At 40.6% G+C, this 25,213-nt stretch overlaps 1 protein-coding gene across 2 annotated transcripts in view; it reads right to left on the bottom strand.

Annotated features, from left to right (window-relative positions):
- DMD (dystrophin) overlaps positions 1-25,213 on the bottom strand; it is a 2,524,637-nt gene that overhangs the window by 74,664 nt on the left and 2,424,760 nt on the right. For both annotated transcript variants that reach the window (XM_066577956.1, XM_066577963.1), the window contains 3 exons: positions 17,714-17,915; positions 16,860-16,945; positions 11,285-11,442 (listed from right to left, as the gene is read on the bottom strand). In XM_066577956.1, coding sequence (XP_066434053.1) covers positions 11,285-11,442; positions 16,860-16,945; positions 17,714-17,915 — 446 coding nt within the window. The remainder of the gene's footprint in view (positions 1-11,284; positions 11,443-16,859; positions 16,946-17,713; positions 17,916-25,213) is intronic.

A 25,213-nucleotide genomic window follows, 5' to 3' on the forward strand; every position in this document is an offset into this window, starting at 1 on the left:
TTTTCATTTCCCTGCGGGCAAACACCTAGCTGAAAAATCTGCTGCCTATATTTGCTTTTGAAAACTGGTCACATTCGTTTGTTCTGCCATACAAACAGGGCACATAAACCCCGAGTGAAGTGGAAGCAGAGGTAGAGCTGTTTTGATGACATTTACAGTGCCGCTTTGCAAAGAGTTGGGGGTTGAGCAGAGAGCATTACTGTTCTCCAAGGGCTAACATGATCTGTCAAGGGACCGCGCAATACGCCAAACAAACAAACAGGAGCTTTTCTCATTCAGCTGCACTATACAATACTGCAATCAGCATGTTCCGGATTGTCCTATATTCCCAATAGGAAAATAAAGAGAGGCTGCTTTCCAGTTTTCATTATTTATCCTTATAAATAGACTTAGGGGGGAAAAATGCACATAAAAATCAATGCTTGACAGTTTCTTTCCATCTTATTGTTCCTTTCAGTCAGCAAGGAGTTATTCATAGAAAAAGGCAAGATAGTGCCAATAAGCCAAACGTGACGGTGTTGAGAATTACAGCAGCTTGGTATAAAGATCAAAAAGTTCTATACACGCACGCCCTCATTCAGTTACGGAATATATTAAATGGCGCTAATTCATTTCACAACTTCTTTCTTTGGAACAATGCACACAGTAGAACAGCAAGTGGGATGGAGAAATGAGAGGCGCTAGTCGCAATGTAACAAAAATTATGTATTTATCTACAAAAAGCCTTTTAAAAACAGCATGTATGGCCAAAAAGCTGGATTTACGCGACTGGGTTTCAATTGCGGAATCCGCAATAATCGCCTGCGTGGACGATACGCGGTTTTCTGCATTTATTAAAAAAGTAGAACATTGGCATGTCCGCTCAGGTGAGCGGATAACGACTGTGATTTCCGGGATTCAAAATTGCAGCATGCTCTATTTTTGTGTGAAATCTATACAAACTGCTACCATCGAAGTCAATGGAAGCCATCTGACCAGCGTGCCATCCACAATTGACACTGCAGATAGGCCACGGGCATTTGTGTCATCACCTAGCAAGGGAGCAGGAAAAAACTATTTTTTATAATATAATAAAAACTGTACTGCGCGTGACCAATCGTGAGCATTTGCAGTCATAGACGGTACATAAAGAAGTTACACTGGGTCACCGAGCGGGGTAAGTGCCGGATTCTGCCTCATTCGTATGTAGCCGGCCAAACACTACCCAAAGAAATGACCAGCCATAGAACTGGTTTTAATCAGTACTGCAACACATGTCGTAGCTGCGGGGCGCACGTGTGTACTTTCCATGAACTGCAGTTTATAGAGCTTGAGGCTTTCTACATGTTACCATTCCAAAGTTTCCATCAGATGACTGACCGTGGCGAGACTACAGCAGAGTTGGATTTGTCTGCACACAAACTACACACCGTGTTTGTGCCATGCCAGCATTTTATAATACAGCCAATTGGTCACCACTTGTTAGGTTTTGCTAAATTTATGTTAAAGGAGATGTCCCGCGCCGAAACGGGTTTTTTTTTTTTTAAACCCCCCCCCCCCCCGTTCGGCGCGAGACAACCCCGATGCAGGGGTTAAAAAAACCACCCGCACAGCGCTTACCTGAATCCCGGCGGTCCGGCGTCTTCATACTCACCTGCTGAAGATGGCCGCCGGGATCCTCTGTCTTCGTGGACCGCAGCTCTTCTGTGCGGTCCACTGCCGATTCCAGCCTCCTGATTGGCTGGAATCGGCACGTGACGGGGCGGAGCTACACGGAGCCGCTCTCTGGCACGAGCGGCTCCATAGAAGACTGCTGAAGACCCGGACTGCGCAAGCGCGGCTAATTTGGCCATCGGAGGCCAAAAATTAGTCGGCTCCATGGGAACGAGGACGCTAGCAACGGAGCAGGTAAGTAAAAAACTTTTTATAACTTCTGTATGGCTCATAATTAATGCACAATGTATATTACAAAGTGCATTATTATGGCCATACAGAAGTGTATAGACCCACTTGCTGCCTCGGGACATCTCCTTTAAGTATGTAAGCTGTGGCAGCGCTATAATGTTGCCATCCAGCATTGCCAATTTCCTCCATTTCTAAACAAACAACAAAAAAAATCATAAACAGCCCAAAGCTCATTAGGGACATCAACTCTTCCCCAACCTCACAGTCTCAACAGGATATCCTTCAACTACAAAGAACCTGAACTTAAAAAAATCCATAAGTCACAGACAACCCTTTTATTTTATTTTTTTATCTATCCATCCTCCAGATAGGTCAATAGATGATCAGTAAGGGTCTACTACTCAGGATCCCTACCAATTAGTGGATTCCCAACACCACTGTCAATGTGGTAGACGCTTGAAGCCAATCTTGCTGACAACATTGCAGCAGACCACTTTGGTACTGCATGCACAGCTCCCGTAGAACTCAATGCAACTGTGCCTGTAGTACCAACACAGGCCACTTCACTACGCAGTGCTGTGTATACTGACAGCGGCACCAGGAATCAGCGGACCGAGGGGTGATCTGGACCTGATTAATTATTGATTACATACCCTGAGAATAGGTCAATGTTAATGCGTATGGGCTACGGGTCGGACGGCCTCCATGTCTGCACGGATTCTGTGGCAAAATAGAGCATGCTGCAATTTTTCTTCTGCTCGCGGTATAAGAAATTCGTATCCATGAGTGTGAATAAAAAAGCGAAAATGCATGCCTTTCAATGCCCCTGTTTTACCGCGGATTGCCCACGTGGACGGCGGTCATGGAATCCACAATACAAATCGGCCCGTGTGAGCCCGGTCTAGGCTTTCACATTATCTAGCACGACACAAAGAAAGTCTACTAAAAGTACAAATTTCTCCAATACTCATATTGCTTCAACAGAGATGACACTGCTGCAAATCTGCAGGCACAATGAAGATATTTAACAGCACATTTCCCATTTCTAGTCCAAATTGCTACCCTTCTATGCCAACACTTGCTTTCTAAACAAACGTCATGTTTTAGGTTATGATGAGACAACTGAAATAAAATTATGAATTATAAAAACAGCCAATTTTGAGTCATAAAATATATTCCGTACCCTCCTTAAAGACTAAGCACTGTACATTTACAGCGCTCGGTCCTGGGCTTTAATCCTGACCAATAGCAGAAATACGGTGCGGGATTAAAGCCTCTGATTCAGCAATCAAGCAGAGGTCTTATATGACATCATGGGGGACATCTATGGTAAAAAATATACATAAAAAAGAAAATAACCCAAAGCTGATGCCAACCAAAAACAGTCGCTGCATGCACCCTGTAATCCCAAACCACTCAGATTGTATATCAAAACATCAGAAACAAAACGAGGAACCAATTCCCATACTTTTAGTAACAATTTAAGGGGGGAAAAAAAAGCAAAAAAAAAAAGATAAATGAAAAAAATAACCTTTTACCTTCAATAAAATTAAAGGGCGTATGCACACGGCAGGGCCGGATACCGCATGCGGAATCCCACAGTGGAACTGGCCCTGCCGGCAGCAGCCCTGTCGTGCCTGCCTTCTTGAATCTTCATCTGAGCCTTCGGACACGCGCAGTACAGATATTTTTTAAACACTTCCTTTTCTCTTGTCATCGCCTAGCGATGACGCAGAATCCGCGAGCTTTCTGCAATGTCATCTGCGGAAGGGCCATGGATCAGACAGCCTCCATTGACTTCAATGGAAGCCACCCACGCAAAAATGGAGCAGGCTGTGATTTTTCATCTGCGAGCGGAAACCACAATTGGTTTCCGCTCATGTGTATGAAGAATCACTTTTGCATAGCATGCTATGGGCAGTATTTGCTGTGGAAACTAGAGGCGGAATCCCACTCCAGATTTCGTAATCACCCTAAGAAAACAGAAAAAGTCAGTGAAACAAACAAAAAAAAAAAATAGCCTTACGTCATGGGGAAAGAAAAAAAAAAAAAGGCAGCAAAAATAAATTTTGGTAGCTAAAAGTGAAAAAATAAATATTGCAGCAAAACCACCATATGGGTAAAATCCATAAAAGGGTATGGTTCTTAAGGTACAAAACAGCCTAATCCTTAAGAAGTTAAAGGGCCACTCCAATGAAGTACTTTTTTTTATTACCGCATATACTCGTGTAGGCCAAGTTTTTCAGCACAAAAAAAATGTGCTGAAAAAGCCCCCCTCGGCTTATATTCAAGGGAAGTAAAAAATAAATAAATAAAAAATGATAGAGGCCATACGAGGCATTCAAGGTCCCATTGAAATTGTGGGTGATGCATTCTGAGGAACGCAAAAAAATAGAACATGCCACAATTTTTCACACATTGTAGCAAATTTTCCCACATTTCCCAGGCAGGAAAAAATTATTTGTGTATATGACTTCAATCAAAAGAATGGGATTCATGTTTGCGCGTCTCGCAGCACACAAGCCTCACACGATTTTCTTGCCCGTGTGAAAGAGACCTTACTGGTGATTAGAAGCTCCTGCCACACAATTATAATTGAGGAGATCACAGCTCATTCTTTTAACTGTATACTTATGCTTTGTAGCTTATTTAGGTGAATATACAGAGTAGTGTTAACACTGTCCTCCCTATAGGTAGCGATGGTACAAGCTCTAGTTGGTTATGTGATTCTGTGTGATGCATTATGGGAAAGCTAGCATACCATAGAAGAGATAAAGCAGTGAGGAATCTGAGAATCAAGATGGTGTCTGATAAGGATCGGCATTGAATTTACTGCAATATGAGAGTCAAACCCAATCAGGTGGTGGTGGTGGTGGTGGTGGGGGGTGCGGTGATAGAAAAAGGTGTGTACGAGAAATAGCCCTTTAAGGAAATCTTGCATCCTAGCTGCCACATAGGTCAAAGTAAAGCCAAAAAAACTACACAAATCTATCCTGACAAACGCTGCAATCTTTCCTGTGGGTCTATCTAACTTCACATATGTTTTCCAGCATAACCTATTATATAGGCCAATAGAAAATGTATCACTCCACTCAGTGGCAGAAACATTAGGAAAGGCTTCATTGCAAAGCCTGACAGCGTATTTATGTATCTGGGAATGGGATGTCAGCAGTAAACATGCAATCTACATTACAAGCGACAATGTGCAATGAGAAGGCCACATTTAATGAAGTCTCTCATACTGCAATCTCTTTCTCTGGAGTATAGAGGAAAAGTGGAAACCTGCTGTAGTGTATGGGGTGGATTCACAAACTGATCCGCTCGGAGTATTCTTCCCTAATGGGAAATTGAAACAGGCCAGGGTGGTTTACTAATAGAAAACATTGTCTCCATCAATGAAAACAAAAGAAAACTACATAATGTCCAGTGACAGCTCCACTAAGAGGGAGATGAGCCAAGTCTCAGGGTAAATAGATTCTTTTCAAACAGATTTACCTTCCCTGTACGATTCCAATTGGACTTTTGAGTCATAGTGTGGATTTTAGAAAAGGTTTTCCTTCGATGGCTTTAAGACAATAACTGAAAATTAAAAATGCCTTCAAAACAAATTATTAAACAATCAGCAACTAGATGTACATATAAACTGGGCAACTTTATCACGCACAAGACTAAGTCACTGCTCACAAGAATGCAAAAATGTAGATTGCTTCTTCTTGAAAACGGTGTGTGGTTTATCCCCAATCTGCAGAGGTTCATACAATTTAGGCCGAATGCCCACGAACAGATTATTGCTGCGAAATTCACAGCTAGACACCCGCCGCAAATTCCACAGCAATGTCCATCCGTAGACCAGCAATGGTAAACGATTCTCCCCTGCCCACGAGCAGAAATCAAAAGCAATTTTCCACTCGTGAGGGAGAATCGCAGCATGTTCTAAGATCGCACGGAGGGCTTCTATTGCAGTCAATGGAAGCTGTCCGTCCTGCGATACTTCCGCTGTAAGCACTGCGGAAGTATGGTGGGAAATTGTGTCACAGCCCAGCGCGTCATGCACGCCAGACGAGATGCTTACGATGGATCTCGGATTCCGCTGCGAGATTTTGCACTTGGAACCTGACGCGGCTGTGGGCAGGAGGCCTTAAAGGGCCACTTTTTGGTTTGTTTTTCCATTCATTATGTAACTAGTCCCCAGTATATATAAACTAGCCAGTATCTCCTTGGTCAGTTATTCCTTCTATCTGATTATTCCTGGAGTCCCTCTCAGGTGGGTTAGGTCATCTCTCATTGCGACTGACATTTTCTTGGCTTTGTGATCCCTCAAAAAGTCATTTTTTCAGCCAGCATAATGTATGTGATTTTATATGGCCTGTACCCCACAAGCTCTTAACTGAGAAGGTCCCACTCCTATCACAATTTCTAGAGGTTAATGGTATTTACAGTGTCCTCTCAGGAAGGAGAGATCGTATTGGCTCTAGCTGGTCATGTGATGCTGTGCTGATGCATCCTAGGATTCCGAACACAGAGGAAAAGGAAGCAGGGAGAAATCTAAGAAATCAAGGTGTTTTCCAAGCATCAGCACTGCATGATAATGAGTGGAATATACATAGGAGAAATCTAGAGAGGTTCAAGTCAGGTGAGAGGGTGCAGGGTTGGAAAAATGCGTTTTTGTTGGTGTAGCCCTTTAACAGCTAAACTTCAACTGTATTCCCCATACTGTAATACACTGCCATATAGTAACTAATTCAGCAAGAGTTCGAATGTAGTATCTGCCCAATACTGAGCAACAGGTACAGGAAAGATATGGATGAAAAGGTTGGATCCCTTTCAGTTTCCATACCTCAAAGTACAGATTTGCTACAGGATATGAACCAGTGACATGCCCACCAGCACTTCTGTTGGCGTGCTCTGCAGATAAGTAAGAAATCAGAAGTCAGTCAAGCGCGTCTACTCAAGTTACTTGCTTTGGACAAGCATTCTCTCTTTATTAGAAGTGCCCTCTGAAATTAAGCTGATCAGAGGGTGCCTCTCTGCTCCCACCTACCCCGTTCAGCCGTAAGCCATGGAGTGCAGAACCCCGACACCAAGTGTTCAGTTTTTAGTTTGGAGCATTGCAGAGGAAATTAAGAATTACAGAGTTCACATAGGAGCTGCAACAGTGTAAAAATATAATGCAAGCAAACATTTACTCAGCGTGGCAATGAGAAGGGGTTTGGATGAAGCAATGCTCTTATTACAGTTATTACTTCTCACCCAATTATACCTCAGGAAACCGAGGCATGGCAAGATAAAACAGCTTGCCCTGGGTCACTGGTAAAAGTGGAGCCTGGATTATAGTCCTAGAATGAGAGAGATTTGTCTTGTAGCACACAACTGGTATCCCCTTCAGCTAAGGCCTGGGCACAATGCTAGAATGCTACTCAGTATTCCGGAGTGCTCGGTGTGACGAGGCTCCAGCGTGAGGTCTGTCAGTATATCTCAGCCCACGCACGGCACAGGAATTATTGTACACAGAATTATTAATGGAGAAAAAAAAAGGAAATGAGTGCTGTTCACCTGCTGCACTAATCCAGTGTTCAACACACAGAATAATCAATGTACATGATACTGAACCGAGGTAACATCCGCAGCCGATACGGTGCTACAAGCCTTGAAGAACCACAGCTATTTGGTTCTATTGAACCTAATGGCTCAGCCCTTACATGCAAGATTCTGCTGCGGATTTATGCTATGGAAAAAAAAAAACGCGGCATGTTCTATTTCACCGCGTTTTTCCGCGGCGGGAGGTCTCCATTAATATAGTATTACTGGAGACCGGAGAGAAACACGGTAAAAAGCGCGTTTCCACAATCGCCAGCGAAGACTTTGTTTATCCCCGCTAGATTCCCATGGCGGGTGTATCGCACTCCGTCCATGGGCAGGAGGCCTAAGCAGGATTTAGAGATGCTTTACAGAAGAACTCACGGGCCATTTACACAAAGAACAGAAGAGGACCCAGGGATTTCCATAGAGGAGGGTTCTAGACATATTCTGCAACCTGTGCAGAGGTCATTGTACAGTGAAGAGGAGAAGACAAGCTGTGATTAGAACCTATTAGGAATGACGGATCATTTTGTTATCTATCTACAGGTGCCACTTTTCATTGTAATCCTGCCTGTGATGTTAAGGAGATGACTGCTGAAAACTTCTCTTTACAAAAACACCAGATGCACCAGACTATTAGGCTTAAGGCCCATTTACACGTCACGATTATATTGCTCAACAGCATTTTTGTATCTGGTGTGCGATATCAATTCTTATGGATTTTTGGGTGTAGAATCCGAATTTACCATTAGATTTGATGTATCCTGTAAGGTTTTTATGTAATTTAGATTGTTTCAATTTAAAAAAAAAAAAGGTTTTGTGTTGTGCTTATTTTCTGGTGATTTACATAAAATTAAATCAGTGACTAAACTAAACTCTTTATTTGAATGTAACACGCAGTGGATGAAGTTCTAAAAATGGTCACTAGATGGCAGAACAATGTCGTTGAGCAGGAAGGTTACCAACATGAGCCCATCTGTACTGCTGTTTAGTGTTTGTTGTAATCTGCATGAAGCACATCTCTTCATTTTTACCTCCACATATCAGTATTTTTTGTTTCATTCAAAAAAAAAAAAAAAAAAAAAAAAAAGTTCTGAGTGGTTTTTTTTGTATTTAAAACCAGACAATATCTATGGTAATACTGTATTATTGTCTATGTAATACTGCTATGCATCTCAGAAATGTGACGTGATAGATAGAATCTGATTCTTCCACTGAACTCAGCACCCTAAAATTACTTAATCCAACCTGTTTCCAAACCAGATACAGAATGTTTTTTTTGATTTGTTGAGCAGTGTTATCGCTCAAAATTTGTTTAGATTATCGGAAGTCAGCGATAATAGTTATGTGTAAACAAGCAGTCGTGCATTTTTCATTCAAGATTAGTTCATCGCTGACTTTAAGTCCGTATAAAACCCATCACTTGGCGGTTCGCTTTTCGCTTGGTTTGAATGACAATCGTTCAGTGATTTGTGGGGAATGGGTACCGTTTGGCGGGGCCTACTTTCTTGCCTTAAAATAAAAAAAGGCAGAGCAAGTGGCTGTCAAGCAAACAAAGCAATCCTTTTTACTCGCCCTCCTAAAAGCTCGAACATTGGCTGGTAAATCATCGGCTGTTAAGACGCGCACCGCAGCAGCTACACAGAGGATCGAAAATACATTCACCATCTTTTACTTTGCATGCAAAGGTCACGGTATCTACACCGAGGATTTATCTTTGGGTGCTAGCAGATTTCGCTACTTTTGACAAAAAAAAAGAAGATTCGTGAACTTGACATCTAGAGATTCTTTTAGGGGTCAATTCACAAAACTTTTTTTTTTTTTTTTTATAGCATTCTTCCCCCCAATGCCCATGCAGAGAACGCCTATATCAGCCATTATTTTTTTTTCAGTGACTACAAACTTGACAACTAGAGATTCTTTCAAAATGTCAATTTACAAAACTGTTTTTTTTTTTTTTTTAAACACAAATATGCACGCCTACCTAATTAGACCTACTTTCAAAGCCCGATCCACACTTGATTTTTTTTTTCCCTTCACCAATACCCTCCTATCAAACTATGGTCCACTTATCTTTATATGTAAATGCTACCAAGCAACACAACGAACAACTGAGATGCCTAGGTGCCATGTCCATTTCTAGCGATAATAGTTCTCTTTAAACGCTCATCTTTACAAGCAAAACCATAACTCACTTTCGATCATTTGAATAATTAGGAGTATTCTCGCTGTGCGCTCAGAATAAGAGAACAAAAAGGTGGAAAATGCGGGTACTCACTCGATAGGGGAAGGTTCCCCTGGTGTTTATGAGGTGAAACCGCCTCCCTATAGGTCCCAAGATAGCCTGTCTGGATGTCCAGGTGTGCAGATGATCCTCCGTAGAGATAATCTATTCACATTCCACATTAAGAAAATCTTCTTTATTTATTGAGAAGCATGTCACTTGCATATGCTGCTCTCCACACAGTGTGGATCATAGAAGAACCAGTCCTTTTGTGCATCCATCAAGTTTATCGGACGGTATTCCCACCACAACTTTCGATCATTTGAACAAATTTTAAGCGATAATTACGTGTAAATAGGCGTTTAGTGTCAGTGTGAAAACTGCAGGATTTTAAAACTGCTTTTAAAAATAAATGAAAAAATAAAATAAAAAATCACCAAAAATTCCTTATATGTTTAACAAAAACTTGAATTATACAATACGTCATTTTCTGTTGAGCTTTTCACTTTAGCATATGTAATACTGCAAGACTACCAATGGGTAAGTAATCCAAAAAAACACGTTCATCTAAAGTTGCTTCCAAGGCTTAAAAGGGAAGCAGACATCACCATAACTAAGTTATGGTGCGCACAGACTAGGTAGGTTCCGAGTCATCCTGGGGTGTTTTTTCTACTCCCCCGGCTCCCTGTTCTTGCACCGTCACCTGAAAGATGGCGCCAGCAGACTCATTTCTCTTGAGTCCCCTGTGTCTGCAGACACAAACTGTTCTCTAGAGTACGAGTGCATAGCTGCAGACACGAGTCCAGCCATGCAGACTTTCACAGGTTAGAATAAAGGAAAGGAGACCCAAGTGTGTATAAAATCTACATCGCCGAACTCCTGTGAACCTGCCTATGAACTTAGCAGATTAAGGAAAGACAATATTTTAAAGGGAACAGGTCACCACCATAAACTATCTGCATAGACTTGTCCTTTCCAGAAGCCTCCTCATTTGCCCTCGTGTAAAGTCAAAATACCATACAGAAATACGATGCAAAATTGCTTTAGCCTACGGATACTGTGAGAAGAGCTCAAGGCAATAGGAATATAACAGTGAACATGCAATTCAAATTTTATACATGCGCTTAGTGGAAACGTTCATTCCACACAAAGAGGAATTATGGAAGATAAGGTGCAGAATTAAACCTCCTTATATTGCTTTTACAAGTTTTTTTTCTTCCAAGAAAAATCCTGAAGTTATTTAGACAAAAACTCCAAACATACAACCTTAATCAAGACTGTGCAGTTCTACAGATATTCTTTAGTCATCAAAAACAAATCTTTAAATCCCTGTTATCTTTAAGGAGCTTAAGTTTGCTGGATCCCTGCTGTTTCGAGCCATGTTTGTTATGTAGAAAGAAAAATTAAACAAAAAAGGCAAGGAAAAAACAAAACATTCAAAATGCTGTGCCAAGACAGAGATTAGTGACCCATAATGAGAAATTCTAGGAGCAAACCCCTTGTAGAAAAGTGTATCTATTTCTTGTAGCCAATTTCACATATAAATGCAAATAAACTCACCGGGAGAGAAATGTAAGTAAAAAAGAAAATACTTACATACTGAAAGCAGCTCCTGACACTGGGTTCTATATTACTTCCACCAAAGGAGGCCACTTCACCCAGCTGCCGTGGTATCTGAATAGCGTCATGGAGAAGAAGACCCAGTCTTCGTTGGTCACAAAATCCAGTAGAGCTTGCCACTTGCTTGAAAAGATCTGCAAATTCAATTGTGTCATCATAAGATTCATGTAATCAAACCAATCACAAGTCACTTTAAGACATCGTATTCAGTTGATCACCATTTCCACATTGAGGCAGTCCTTACCTAATGAAGTCACCACAGCGTTTTTTTTTTTTTTTTAATTATTGCTAGTCTCACCGAGTAACATCTTAAATATTTTCTTGGTGGAAGGGCATGGTGTTTAACTAAATAGCATGAAGACTGACAGCCCTTTTCCTATACACAGGCAAAGACGAGCCATCAAGTCTTCATGCGGTGGGCTGGAAAAGGCTGACACAGCCCACTCCCGGGGCTAAGAGCTCAGCCTACGTGGGCAACAAGCTTCCAGGTCCAGATTTCATGTTACTTAGAGGGATTCTGTGATCAGGTTCATCTCTTCGAAAGTATTGGCTGGCGTTTTCTGTAACTTTTCTTCAACATTACTATCTACCCTCAAGAAAAGTCTACCCACATGCACTTCATAAAACTCCCAATACACCCATAATACATAAGAAGATCTAAAAGGTCTACTAAGATCTTCTAAAACACAGAATCAGAGGTAGATAGCACTAGATACAGATTTCAAGTATTTCGGCACTGTAAAACCATTGTGAAGTACTTTATAAGCAATTGTTTATACAGTTGGTCACCGGATTCCTACATTGTCTACATAATTAGCAATTAAAGGGATTGTCTAATACTGGATAAACCAGCTCTGTATTGCAGCTCAGCCATTCATTTAATTGAGTTGCAATTTGGACATAAGCCACTGACAGGGGTGGCACTAGTTCATTCATTACCTAAATACAAATGGCAAGGAGTGCGGTACCAACTCCAGTGAAAGAGCTTGAATTCTATTTCTATCTTTTTCAAGTAAAAGCAAAAAAGGAGCAGAATTGTATGTCCTTGTTGATGGGCCCATACCTCAAATCCTAGCTGCTCAAAGCAAGACCAAATTAGCCCCACGTAAGACATTTTTCCCTTTTATAAATGGCAAGACTGTTTAATAAATAAACACTTTCCTACTAAGCACAATTTCCAATAAGATTTCAAAGCAAGCCACAAGCATGACAAAGACAAATTATTGTGCTTCTCTGTGCTGCCATTTTATCACCCTCTGGAGGCTGTTTCTAGCTCCCTCCATTAACACCATGTTGTTTTGGTGCTTTTCTGTCCTTAAGCCTCAGCATGTTTTCAAGTTCGGCACTTTTGATTTACCGATTTGTTTACAAACTTGAAATTTGTCTGAACATAAATGAATGTGGAAAAATGATCCTGAAACATACAGATTACACTTGTAATTATCAATATTTTCAATAGTTCTGAAGTCTTTCACATCACAGAAAGACAAAATAGTTTTGAAATACCTTCTATATCAAATATAGCTATATATTACCCAAAGAGTTAATCTGGGGTTGTTGGTGACATTGTGTGCAATATTAAAGGGGTGTTCCAGGTTTTTACAACTGATGGCCTATCCTCTGAATAGGCAAAGATCTATCACTTTGGACCCCCGTCAATCAGCTGATTGTCCATTCTTGACCATAAGAGGAGAAAAAAAGTGTAATAGAAACACAGGGCTCCCATTGATTTCAGTCGGAGTGAAGCCAGCGCTTTCACTTTCCCCAGAGCCACTAATGACCATGTTCAGCCTTACTGCACTGGCAGGATGACCAAAGGATAGGTCATCCATTATAAAAGCCCAGAATATCCCTTCAATGATGAACCTGGAACAGGGTTTCTCAAAAAAATCAGTTGTCATAACCCCAACGGGTCAGGTTTTCAGGATTTCCATAGTATTGTACAGGTGATGTAATTGTTGTCAGTGCCTCAGACATTGCTCTATAAAACTAAATCATGATGTATTGGGGGGTCATGAGGTATGGAGTTTGGGAAACACTGACCTAGAAGCCTATATAGTCTCTTGTGTGGTCTCTAATCAGTATGAAGAATTTTTTTAAAGGAAAAGTCAGCTACAAAATGACTGATATGTCACAGGTACATACATGTAAACCCCTTAGATAAGTTGGTCAAAAGCGCTTTCTACTGACAACCATTCTTCCCTATTCTACTCCAATAGCTCCTGCTCATGGACGGATATTTGCTGCGGAATCCGCTGTGGGCGTCCGCAACATGGCCCCGCATCAAATAGCACCCATAGCATGCTTTAGCAAATCGATTCTTCCTGCACACTGCAACACCACACACCACAATTGGTTTCCGCAAGCAGAACAAAAATCGTAGCATACTTCGTTTTTTTTCGCAGATTCTGCATGGACGGCTTCCATTAGAGTCAATGGAAGCCATCCGATCCCTGGCCCTTCTGCAGTCACATTGTGGATGGGCCGCGTAAAGTCTGCTTTTCTTCGCGATAAAGTAGGAAAAGAAGGACTACAGCAATTTATTTAGAGTACTTGAAATCACTGGACAAGAAGTGTAGTCTTGCACATTAATTGGAGTACAGTAAATGAACCTTTGTTTAGAACGCAATGAGAGGTTTACAGTGATCACACAAAAGCTGGACAGCCTACAGTTTTTGAAAGCAACAAGAGATTCCATTTAAGGTTATCAATTTTCCCAAATTGGCAAAAATGAAGGCAAGCGGTTTAGACGGATGCCAGGACCTCTAAAACATGTTGCAGTAATTCCTGTTATTCTGGATACCTACTGATGCCTTTTTAAGAAACGCTTCAAGAATATTTTGGATTTTGGAGAACCTATGTTGTGATTTACTAGAAGGCACACCTAGATAGGCGGGCTGCTGTAACTATTGCACTGCCCCTACTAAGTCCAATTTATCAGTTTCCTTTAGCCAATAGCATCATAGCTATTCATTCTTGTGTGGTTGTCTTTTTTTTTTTAATGTTCGATAATTTCTGCCACAAGGCCTATGGAATTTTGGGAAAGAATGAGTGCCCTCCATGTTGGATGTCATTTAGTGATTGGGGACATCGAATGGATCATTAACTACACTCAAAGTTTACCTAGGTGAAGTGGGGGTCCCCACCTTCTAGTGGGTTTTTCCTGTGAAACCGAGCAAGTTGGAGTTATTTTTCCTTGTATGGTAATTTTTACTCGGAGCGTTATCGTTTTGTTTACATTCTATTTCTCTTTGTATTCCCAAATTATCTCACATCATTCAAAACATGACAATTCAGTTGTTTCCCCAAAGCTAGCCACGGACATTGGATGATTATTGGTGAATCTAAAGCATCATTATCTTTGGAGTTGTCTAGAGGTTGCTTATCTCTATGCCATATAACAAAAAACACAAAAAAAGTTTATTATAGTATTAGCCAGTAGAACAAAATGTGATTTTCTCAGCGAGAGAAACCAAGTAATCTTGTAGATATGATACCTTTTAATGGCTAATAAACATATAGGACATTATAGCGAGCTTTCGAACAGGGTTCTTCCTCAACCCCAGGGTTGGTGTACATGCTTCCCAAACTACACAAATCTGGCAACGCAGATAGACCAATAATCTAATGTGTTTGAACCCTCACTGAAAAAAATCTCAGGATAGGTGAGAAATACAACCAGCTACTTGCATGACACCACGGACCTACTGAACAAACTGACAACCGTAGGTCCCCTCCCCGATGGCGCCATCCTAGCCACCATGGATGTGGAATCCTTATATGCCAACATCCCACATGAAGATGGACTGACTGCCTGCCAGGCACACCTTCAGGCTAATAGTGTCACCTCAGAATCGGTGTTACTACTCACAAGATTCATCCTCACAATTATTTCTCCCTTGGCAAAGATATTCCTGCAAGTCACCAGAACCACCATGGGCAGTAAAATGGCAACGGAACAGGTCAACCTTTTCATTGCAAAACTGGAAAGTGACTTCCTTACCTTCTGTTCCAGGCCTACTTTCACTACATTGATGACATCATAATCATCTGAACCAACACCGAACAAGAAGTGATAAAATTTCATGAGAGATTCAATTAATTTTACCCCACCATAAACCTTACATTCAGCTACTCGTATACAGAAATCAACTTTTTGGACACCACCATAAAAATTTCTAACAACTCAATACAGACATCCCTGTACCGAAAACCAATTGATCGGCCCACATACCTCAGATGGGACATTTCCCATTCTAAAACACATCAAAAAGTCCATAGTCTACAGCCAGGCCATCAGATACAACAGGAGCTGCTCCAACTCAACAGATAGAGAAGAACAATTATACCACCTTAAGAGGGCATTTTTAAAATCAGGGCTACCATTACACCTCAATTGATGACGAATCACGAGAGCCACCAGGATACCCAGAAATCAACTACTCCAATACACAGAGAAGGAAAGAAACAATCGTATACCTCTAGTTGTGACCTACAATTCACAGCTAGAGGTTCTAAGGAAAACCGCAAAGAAACTATCATACCCTAAACAAGGATGACCGTCTGAAAACCATATTCCCGGACCCCCCTCTTCTGTGTTACAGGCAACCTCAAAACCGAGGGACTGTATAAATCAGAAGTGTATTGCCCTGTGACACACAAAAAGGAACTTATCCCTGTAATGTAAAGAACTGCAAGACCTGCTCACATATACTGACCAGATACAAATTCCCCAACACACAACAGCACTATAAACTCCCTAGGACATTCACATCTAATGTTGTGTACCTGATCCTGTGCAATAAATGTGCTGTGGTGGCCTTTATGTTGGAGAAACAGAACATAGTGAGGATGAGATCTCATCGCCACACAATTAAAGAGAAAAAGACAGAATTACCTGTGGCCGAGGACTTTTCTTGTTGCGCACACAACATGGATTATATGAAAGCTATTATACTTAAAAGGCAATTTCAAATACTAAAAAGTCACCGAAGAATTTGTGACTACAAGCTTAGAACTATATTTTGATACTCAAGAATGGAATGAACCTCGGAGGGGGCTTTCTGCATCAGTGCAAATCTGGAGCAGAGATAACACGCTGGCCTGGTGACCCCCTAACAGAAATTTAGAGACCATAAAACTTTCACATGTCTGTGCATTTTCATATATATGTGTATGTATATGTATGCGTCCTCAGATCTATTCCATCATGCCTTAGAAAGAACCCCGAGTAGGTACAAAAGCTCACTATAACACCATGTATGTTTGTTACCCATTAAAAGGCATCATATCTACAAAATTACTTGGTTTCTTTTACTGAGAACAATCACATATAACAAACATGCATACTTAGTTAAATAGTGTAAATGTCAGCTGCCTAAACTACTCTTGAGAACGACCAAGTATAAGTGTCTCAGTTAAAGAAAACACTGCATGTGATGTCCATTGGGCCCAATCCATAAATGCATTCAGATGTGCTTTGATATTCTCTGAAGAATTTCGTGATAGATGTCTCAACATATGTTAATTTCTCAAGAAACATTATACTTACATCTGTACTTGTCTTCCAAATGTGCTTTACATAGGGATATAATACCAGTTTTAAAAGACAATACACGGATTCTTCCAGTCCGACCCCTAAAAGAAAAAAAAAAAACACAGAAAAAAAAAATCCATTCAGACAAGCATCATAGATACGTTCTTCTATGCAAAAGATCTAAAGTAATTTGGGGGGTGGGGGAAATCTATAACCTTATTGGCATGTTGTTGGTTAAGAGACCAATTCTCTCCCACCCCAGATTTGAGTAACCATGTTTTCTTCTCCCTACAACAATTGCACTATTCTAATCCTCACTATCACAGATAAAATACTAAGATCCATTTACTGTAGAGGAAAGCCTTATCCACACAAAGCAGCTTCTAATACTGAAGCATAATCTAGAAAGTCCTCCGACTGTCTCCAAAGTTATTTCAATAGTAAAACCTATAATGCATTCACTACAAATGTAATTCAAGTACTTGACACATAGATCACGTCTTCAGACACAGGACTTTATTGAACTGGGCATTAGAAAAATCCTTATTATAGTCTCCTAGTATTCGCAGATTCCGAATATTGCAATTTCTGATTTATGCATTTCACCAGCTATTATACAAACCATTGAAAGGATTGTAAGATACAGTATTACGGGTATTTGGTTTAAATGTGACACTGGACTAAGAACATAAGACTTGGAAAGCCTTATCAGCTACTATATTAAAGATTATTACTGAAGGAGAAGACAAAGCTGAGCTAAACAGTGGTGATCTAATGTGGACATTGAGCTGGGAACGCCAACATGCTGCCTTTAACCCGCTTCTATGCTTATCCATATACATATATTGCGGATTGCGTTCATCACCCACGTGTCATAAACATTCAGGAGCCAGTTGAGGCACATATCCACGCAGAGGGGCACGTTCACCAGGTTGTTGTGCTCTTGCTCCAGTCGATCATAAATTGTGGTTAAGCAATTAATAATCTGCAAGATGTCCATAAGCTGGTCGTTCTGCTTGAGGTTGTGCTGGTCCAAGGCATCGCAAGCGGCAGACAAACCTAGTAAATCCACTGCAAAGAAAGTAAAATGCAATATTACATACTGGATGCCGGTGAGGGATGGAATAAAAAAATCATGGATATGCAGTATACATGCGATCCCTTGTGTATATACAGGAGTCAAGGAGCAGTAATTGCTAATTTCATGTCCTCCGTCCCAAGGGAACCTGAACATACTGCTAATAATTGTGTAGAACGTCTCTAATTTCCGAGAGGTCATGCCTTCTGCAGGTTTGTTGACACTTTTCGAAAAGGCACTTACCGAACACCAGATTAATGAGAACAAAACTTTCGAGAACATAAAATCTGTGGGAATAACGAAGAGGAACTACGCTGCGTGCGCACATGCCGTGAAGCATGACGAGTGTAGTCCACCCGCAGGCACATTTGATTCAGTCATAATATTAAAATACACACACACACACACACACACACACAATAAGGCAGACGACCGAATGGTAATATGTTGCGTAAAACAAACAAAAAAAATGTAAGAAAATCACAGCGTTTTACCGGTGTAGGGCACTGCGTGTCCCTGCTTATTGTCAAGTTCTTCCTCGCATGTGCCTGCACAGTAATTGTGCATGCACTGCGTTTCGAACACACCTATGGAGAACAAAAGGGCTCAAACGCTGTAAAATAGAACCTGCTGGGTTCTTTAGTAAGTGTGTAACACATGCAATAACAATATGCAAGTGTGCATGGAACAATGAAAGTCAATGTACGTTCATTGGCGCCATTTGCCACGCATCATGCATACATAATACACAGTGCAAATACATCAGTGTGAGCCCGGCCTAAACCAAAAATAATACAATATCCATCACAGACATATATGTACCACACAAATAAAATACATAAAATCTTATTTGTATATTGCTAACTTATTCCGCAGCGCTTTCAGGTAATTTATTACCCCCCCAGCAAGCTGGGTACTCATTTTACCGACCTCGGAGGGATGTACGGCTGAGTCAACCTTGAGCTGGCTAGCTGAACCACGCGGGGATTGGACCCACAACAGTCAAGCGGGACAATCGAGCAGCTGTCCGAGAGTCGCCATTGAAAACAATGGGAGCATCCTACCATATTTTCAGTGCAGCAGAAAAAAAAGCTTGTGCAGCACCATGGAAGAGTAGCCCACCTCTGATGCCAGCACCATACAGACCTATGAAAGTTATCTAAGAAAATCTATTTTTGTTGCCCATAGCAACCAGTCGAAGCTTAAAATTTACCTCTGCATAAGAAATTGGTTGCTAATGGGCAACAGACATTTTGTTTTAGACCTCTCTCATAAATCTGCCCCATGGTGTTCTCCCTGTAACATTGAATAGCTATTGTGAAAGGTTATGTGCCAAGCAGATCAAATAAGGAAATGCAAAAGGCCTTCGCCAACAATCAGCCAGGTACAAAACCACATGCTAATTGTTGTATTCAGGTCTGTCGCAAACATGAAGAAACTGAGGCTTCTGTCAGTCTGGACATCCGGAGTGGTCCGAGACGTTCAGCAGCAGATTGCAAATAGCCCTCAAAAATCAACTTGGGGCAAGCTGGTGTGTCACAAGTGTTGGGTGCCGAAAGCTCTGAACCTGAAACCGCACCGAATAACAGGTGCAGGAACTGAAAGTGCGACACAGCCAAACATGTAAATTACTGTAAGTGGTCGCTGACTACAATCACCAGAGGACTTCTTGACCCATTGCTGTACTTTAGGAGTGATGAAGCATGGTTTCATCTATCAGGTCACACGAGTTCACAGAATACGAGGTTCTGATCTACGAAAATGTAAACTGACTCACAAACCACTGTATGACCAACAGAGGAAAAAAAAGGGGGGGGAGGGGGTGTTTGGTGAAGTGTCAGGAACACAAATAGTGGGTCCAATTTTCTGTTAAAAAAAAAAGGCGGAATCAACTGCAGTATTCAGTTTTACAACCAATACCAGAAGAATGTACTGCGGATTCCAACAAAATGAAGCAACATGCAACACCTCCCGCCACGGGCTCACAAACTGTTTATGGAAGTGCAAACTGTGAGCAAGGGGTTAGTTATGGCCTCCAAATTTCCACACACTTGTCCACATGCAATTTCTATCTGTGGGGAAATTTAAAGTGGAAAGTACACATTATTCTGCATACCATGGATGCTTAAAAAAAACATCAAACACTATCCACAGCATTACCATTGAAGAGCTGCTGGCAGTATCAGCCAACATATTTACAACATGCCCAGAGGTGCATAGAAGTGAACAGGGACCGCTTGCAACATCTGCAGCAACATGTGGCTATATAAAAAGAAAAAAAAAAAAACCTTGCTAGTTCTTCCTGCAGCATTATCATCAGGGGCAGGCTACTTTTTCACAGCCCATCCTGTATAAAGTAGTCTGAAATCCTATGACAAAAATGCTATGACAAAAATGCTATTATCAGTAACTACCTAAAAAAAAAAAAAAAAAAAAAAAAGATTCTCCAATATGTTGTAAAATCTTTTTGCCATTAAGTACCTCTACTCATACTGGAGGTGCAGAGGGTGCTTAGAAACATGACACTTCTCATTGACTGCAGGTCAGAACCACATGTTCAATGCTTTATTGTAGTGTACACAAGCATACAAACCAGCACATAGGCTTATCTTAAGTTGCTGACATGAAGCTTAAAAATCACTACTTCTATGCTTGTGTGTACCATAATGAACACAATTCATGATTGCATCTGATAGACCTAGGTAACCCCATGCAAGCGCTGCCGTCTACACTGGTGCACACATCACCCTTTGTATACTATAATGAATGAGAAGGTCATCTTGAAGACATCGGGTCTTCTATGGATGACTTACATATACAAAGTTTCAGCCACCTTGATCAAGAGTACAAAACTGACAATTCATTCACAGAACTCCATGTACATCAGAACTAGATGAACTTGTTTCCCAACCAATACTATTGTAAAATCTGATAAAACGTATTCTAGGATTTGCCTGTTAATGTTAGATGACATTCCAGCTACAGGAAGTAGATATTCTCTAGCAAATAATGATTTAACTAATGGAGCAACTGGCAGCACACAAGATAGATAAGAACTAGAGCAAAATGGAAATGGAATACATTATATGACAATATACAATGCAGCTCCCTTTTAGCTGAACATGTTACAGCCAGATGAAAAGAAACAATGTGGCCGATTACATTCTCACAGTTTTCAGTTTTGTTAGTCAAGGTTAAATCTATACTTTTGATTAAAGGGGCTTTCAACTATTGATGACCTATGCTCAGTATGGGCCATGAATACTAGATTGGCTAAGGTCTTCCACTTGGGATCTCTACTGATTAGCTGTTTGCTAGGACAGTGTACTCATGCACAGAGTAGATTTCTGAAGAGCAGACAGCTCTGCTCTCATTGCAGTGGCCAGGCTTGGTATTACAAGCAAACTTTCCATTGTAGTGAATGGCTTTTAATACCAGGCCTGGCCACTGCAATGAGAATGGAGCTGTCTGCTCTCAGAAATCAGCTGTGTGAACAAGTGCATTTGCCCAGGGGCCCTGAGAGGTGGGCGCTCATCTACTACTGATGGCCTATCCTTAGGCTAGGCCATCAGTAGTTTACAACCCCTATAACACAGACTACAAAGTCAATAAAAACAAAATTTCGAGCATATAGAAAAATGCATATCTATGTAAAAAGGTAGGCATTCCTGTATAGTCAGATGAATTGAAAATCACCATTTTAGATCTTCTTTGCAATTGAAAAATTAAAATTTTATTAAAAAAAAAAAGAAAAAAAAATGAATACTTAAATGGTTGTGAAGGTGTACATGGCATTCTTCAATTGTTTCTATGCACCAGAAATTAAAAAAACATTAAGCAACTTTGCAATATGTGTTAATGAAGACATTTCTACCATTTTTCCAGTAAGGGGCTATAGCGAGTTCTTTTATTGGCTATAGCTGATGCTCTATCAGGCTTACATGGAAAATTCCTAACCCATAGCCATCGGTTTAATTGCTGGATATTGTGCTCATAATTGGAGACATCAGAGCATGATCTTTTGATTCCAAGGTAACCATTCACTAGGGCTGATCTGATGGGAGGATTTGAGTTGGCATGTAAAATAATGTTGGCCACTTGGGCTTGTCTGTAAATAGATGAGGATATACTATTTTAAGGGGATTACCTATAAGAGTCAAAACTAGAAGATTTACTCTATTAGAATGAAATTGTCCTGTGAATTAGGGTTATCTACATATTCCAGCACGTTGCGCATGGACACCCCACCATGATCCCAAATAAGAGATAGTCGATGAAATGTCCATACCAGACAACGATAGAACGAAAAGGTTTGATCTCCGAGAAAACATTGATCTCTGAGAAGACACAAGTCTCCTCCCAAAATGACATGCCTTCTCATAGGTCAATCCTTTTTGTTCTGGCTATAGCCAATAAAAAAAAAAAAACTAGACAGTTTATTAATGGACGGAAAAAAAAAAACAAAAAAAAAAAAAAAAAACAACATTCTAATTAGTTACCCACATTTTCAACAGCCTAAAGTAATAATTTCAATCACATCAGGACCTTATAAAAAATAAAATCTAGCGATATTGTACCAGGATGACAAGTTATATTCCATTTTAAATGCAGGCTGCAGAATGGTAGCCTAAAGGGGCAAAACACTAACCCAGATTTTGCCACCCAGTGACCATCAATCCACCAGTACAGGTTACATGGCTGCCATGTCTAGTAAAGGCTTTAAAAAAAAAAAAAGTGGCCAAAAAGCGTGCAATGTCTGCAAATATGCAGCATATCACACAGCAGCCTATAAAACTCTGTGGCCAAGAGGCAATGATTAATTTATAAACTGTACGGCTGACCATATTGTCCACTGTATTTAGTGCACCGATTGTCTGCACATCATGCCCACTTACAGGCTAGACATTCCGCTATTCTCACTATTTCCAACCACCTCAATCATCTGGAGCTGCAAGCCACTTTATAGAAACACATGCACAAGATATCCCAGAGCTTTCTTATGCTATGGAACGGGTGCATAGACCTACGAGAAGGCGAGACCGCCAACATCTATTGAACACCAGTGAAGCGCTGTGGATCTTGAAATGCAAGAGCAGATTACCGCATGGTATGAACTAGAGACGGGATTTGTTGTAGCTCCATTCAAATATCTTTATTAATGTGAAATTGTAATCTTTTTAGATACAGTGCCCTATATGAGCATTCTATACATTGTTTGACCATCAGAATTTATCCTATGTATTAGGTCTATGCACAATAACTATCTAATTCCTTACTCTATAATTTACAGTTTTTATTTCCATCGTTAAGGAATGTGTCCCCCCTTCTATAGGAAGTGTCATAACAGTGGATTATTAGGAAAATTTACCAAGATCTAATTTTGGCATATTGTCATTTGTGTTTTCCATTATGGCCATTTATTCTGTCTACGTGCAAGTCACTTTTTTTTGTATGTTTTTATTAAACCCTTACAAGATAATTGCTCATGTCATATTTTGATGTACAAGATGTTTAAGTAATTCACCTTTATAGTTTGTTGTCCTTTATCATTCAGAAATGCAAGGGTTAAAGGGATTTTGTCATTAGAAAACAAAAAAAAAAAACTCACAAAAAAAAATAAAAAATGCTTACTTACCTATTCCTCCCCAGGCAGCCTTCTTACATCAGGTCCTCCTCGCTGATCTTTTGTCTCCTGGGTCACCTCATTGCAAGCCAGCTGAATCCTCCTCTTATGGAGAGTCCATTTTCTGCATTCTTCTTCCGCCAGGTCAGTGTAGGTTACCTCACTAGTGTCGCAACGTTCACTGCCTAGCAAGGAATGCTGATCTATTGCCAAGACTGTGTATGCACGATGTCTCGCTGCTAGTGTTCATATACTATTGCAGATCAGCAATAGCTTGGCACTTCCTGCTGGGCAATGACGCTTTGTCACTAGTGACATAGTACACATTGCCGTGTAGGAAGGAGACTGCCTGTGAATAGGGGCTACGAATCGGCCAGGCGGAGGTGAGGTGACCGGGGGAAACTGCAGGAGACCAGAGAAGATCGGTGGGGGTGGGGAGAAGTTGCGGTAAGAAGACTGATGGGGGAGGAACAGGCAAGTATCAATTTTCTGTTATCTAATGACAGAATCCCTTTAAGCAAAGCATTCCAGACAATTAGACTGCATAACGTTCAAAGGTTTTCTTTTTGTTTTAAATAGCAGGTATTTCCACCCAGGTGTTTATGCCATGACTAAGAATTGCATAGCTCGAAACGCATCAGTCATACTATGGAACTGAGGGTCTGCTGACAATTTTGGTGCTAATACATTTTCAATAAATTATGAGATTTCACTTTTTCCTAGACCTTCCTTTTCCTGTATTCAGAGTACTGTGCCCAGCCATACCGTTACCCAGGATGAAGTCCATATGAAAGATTTTACTGCTGCATGTGTGAGGGGTATTTAAGCTTTGTGCTTCCTACATTAATAAATTATCCTATGGATAGGCTATCAATATAAAAAAAAAAAAAAAAAAAAAACACTTGCTAACCTCTGTAAAGGGGTTGTTTACTCATGAGGAACCCTTTTTCTTTGCAAGAGGGGTCCAATCTACCAAGAATAAGTGAATCACTTCATGTCCAGCTTGAATGGCTTCCCAACGATCAGCTATAATCTATGAAGGAACCCTCCACCAATCATTCAGTTCCCTGACAGCACCAGGTGAAATGAAGCATTACATGTTGCTCACCGAAATCAATAACCTGTTCATGTAATGATGCTCTTTAATAGCCGCTGCAACAAGAAACTTCAGCCCAAGATTCCTTGTGTATTTGAAAATATGTTCTGTAAACCAAACATCCCTTTCATAATCAAAGCGTTTGGCTATTACTGACAAACTTAGTTGTGATAAGTCCTAACTTAATCCTGCTACACTAATAAAAGTTGCAATCTACATATGAAATTGGCAAAAAAAAAGTGAAAAACAAAAACCACTTGCACGCTAGATGCAGTTGCCAATTTTCATTGTTGTTCATTGTTACTTTTGAGAACACGTTAATGTCAAAGTCGTCAGTATCATGGCCTTCACGAATCCATATTCAAATTCCATAGATAAAAGTTCTAAATGCATTCATTAACATATGATTAACCCAACCTTAATTATCCCCAAGATATAAATACCTAAGCAAGTTATCATGCTGGCATCTCGGCCTTCAGGTTATTACGCATAGATATTATTTTAATGAGAAATTAATTTCAAAAGGTCTCTCATTTATTACTACCACCAACAATGCGCATATTCACTAGGAA

This window comes from Eleutherodactylus coqui, chromosome 1, assembly GCF_035609145.1.
Source record: "Eleutherodactylus coqui strain aEleCoq1 chromosome 1, aEleCoq1.hap1, whole genome shotgun sequence".
In the NCBI taxonomy this organism is placed as follows: Eukaryota; Metazoa; Chordata; class Amphibia; order Anura; family Eleutherodactylidae; genus Eleutherodactylus; species Eleutherodactylus coqui.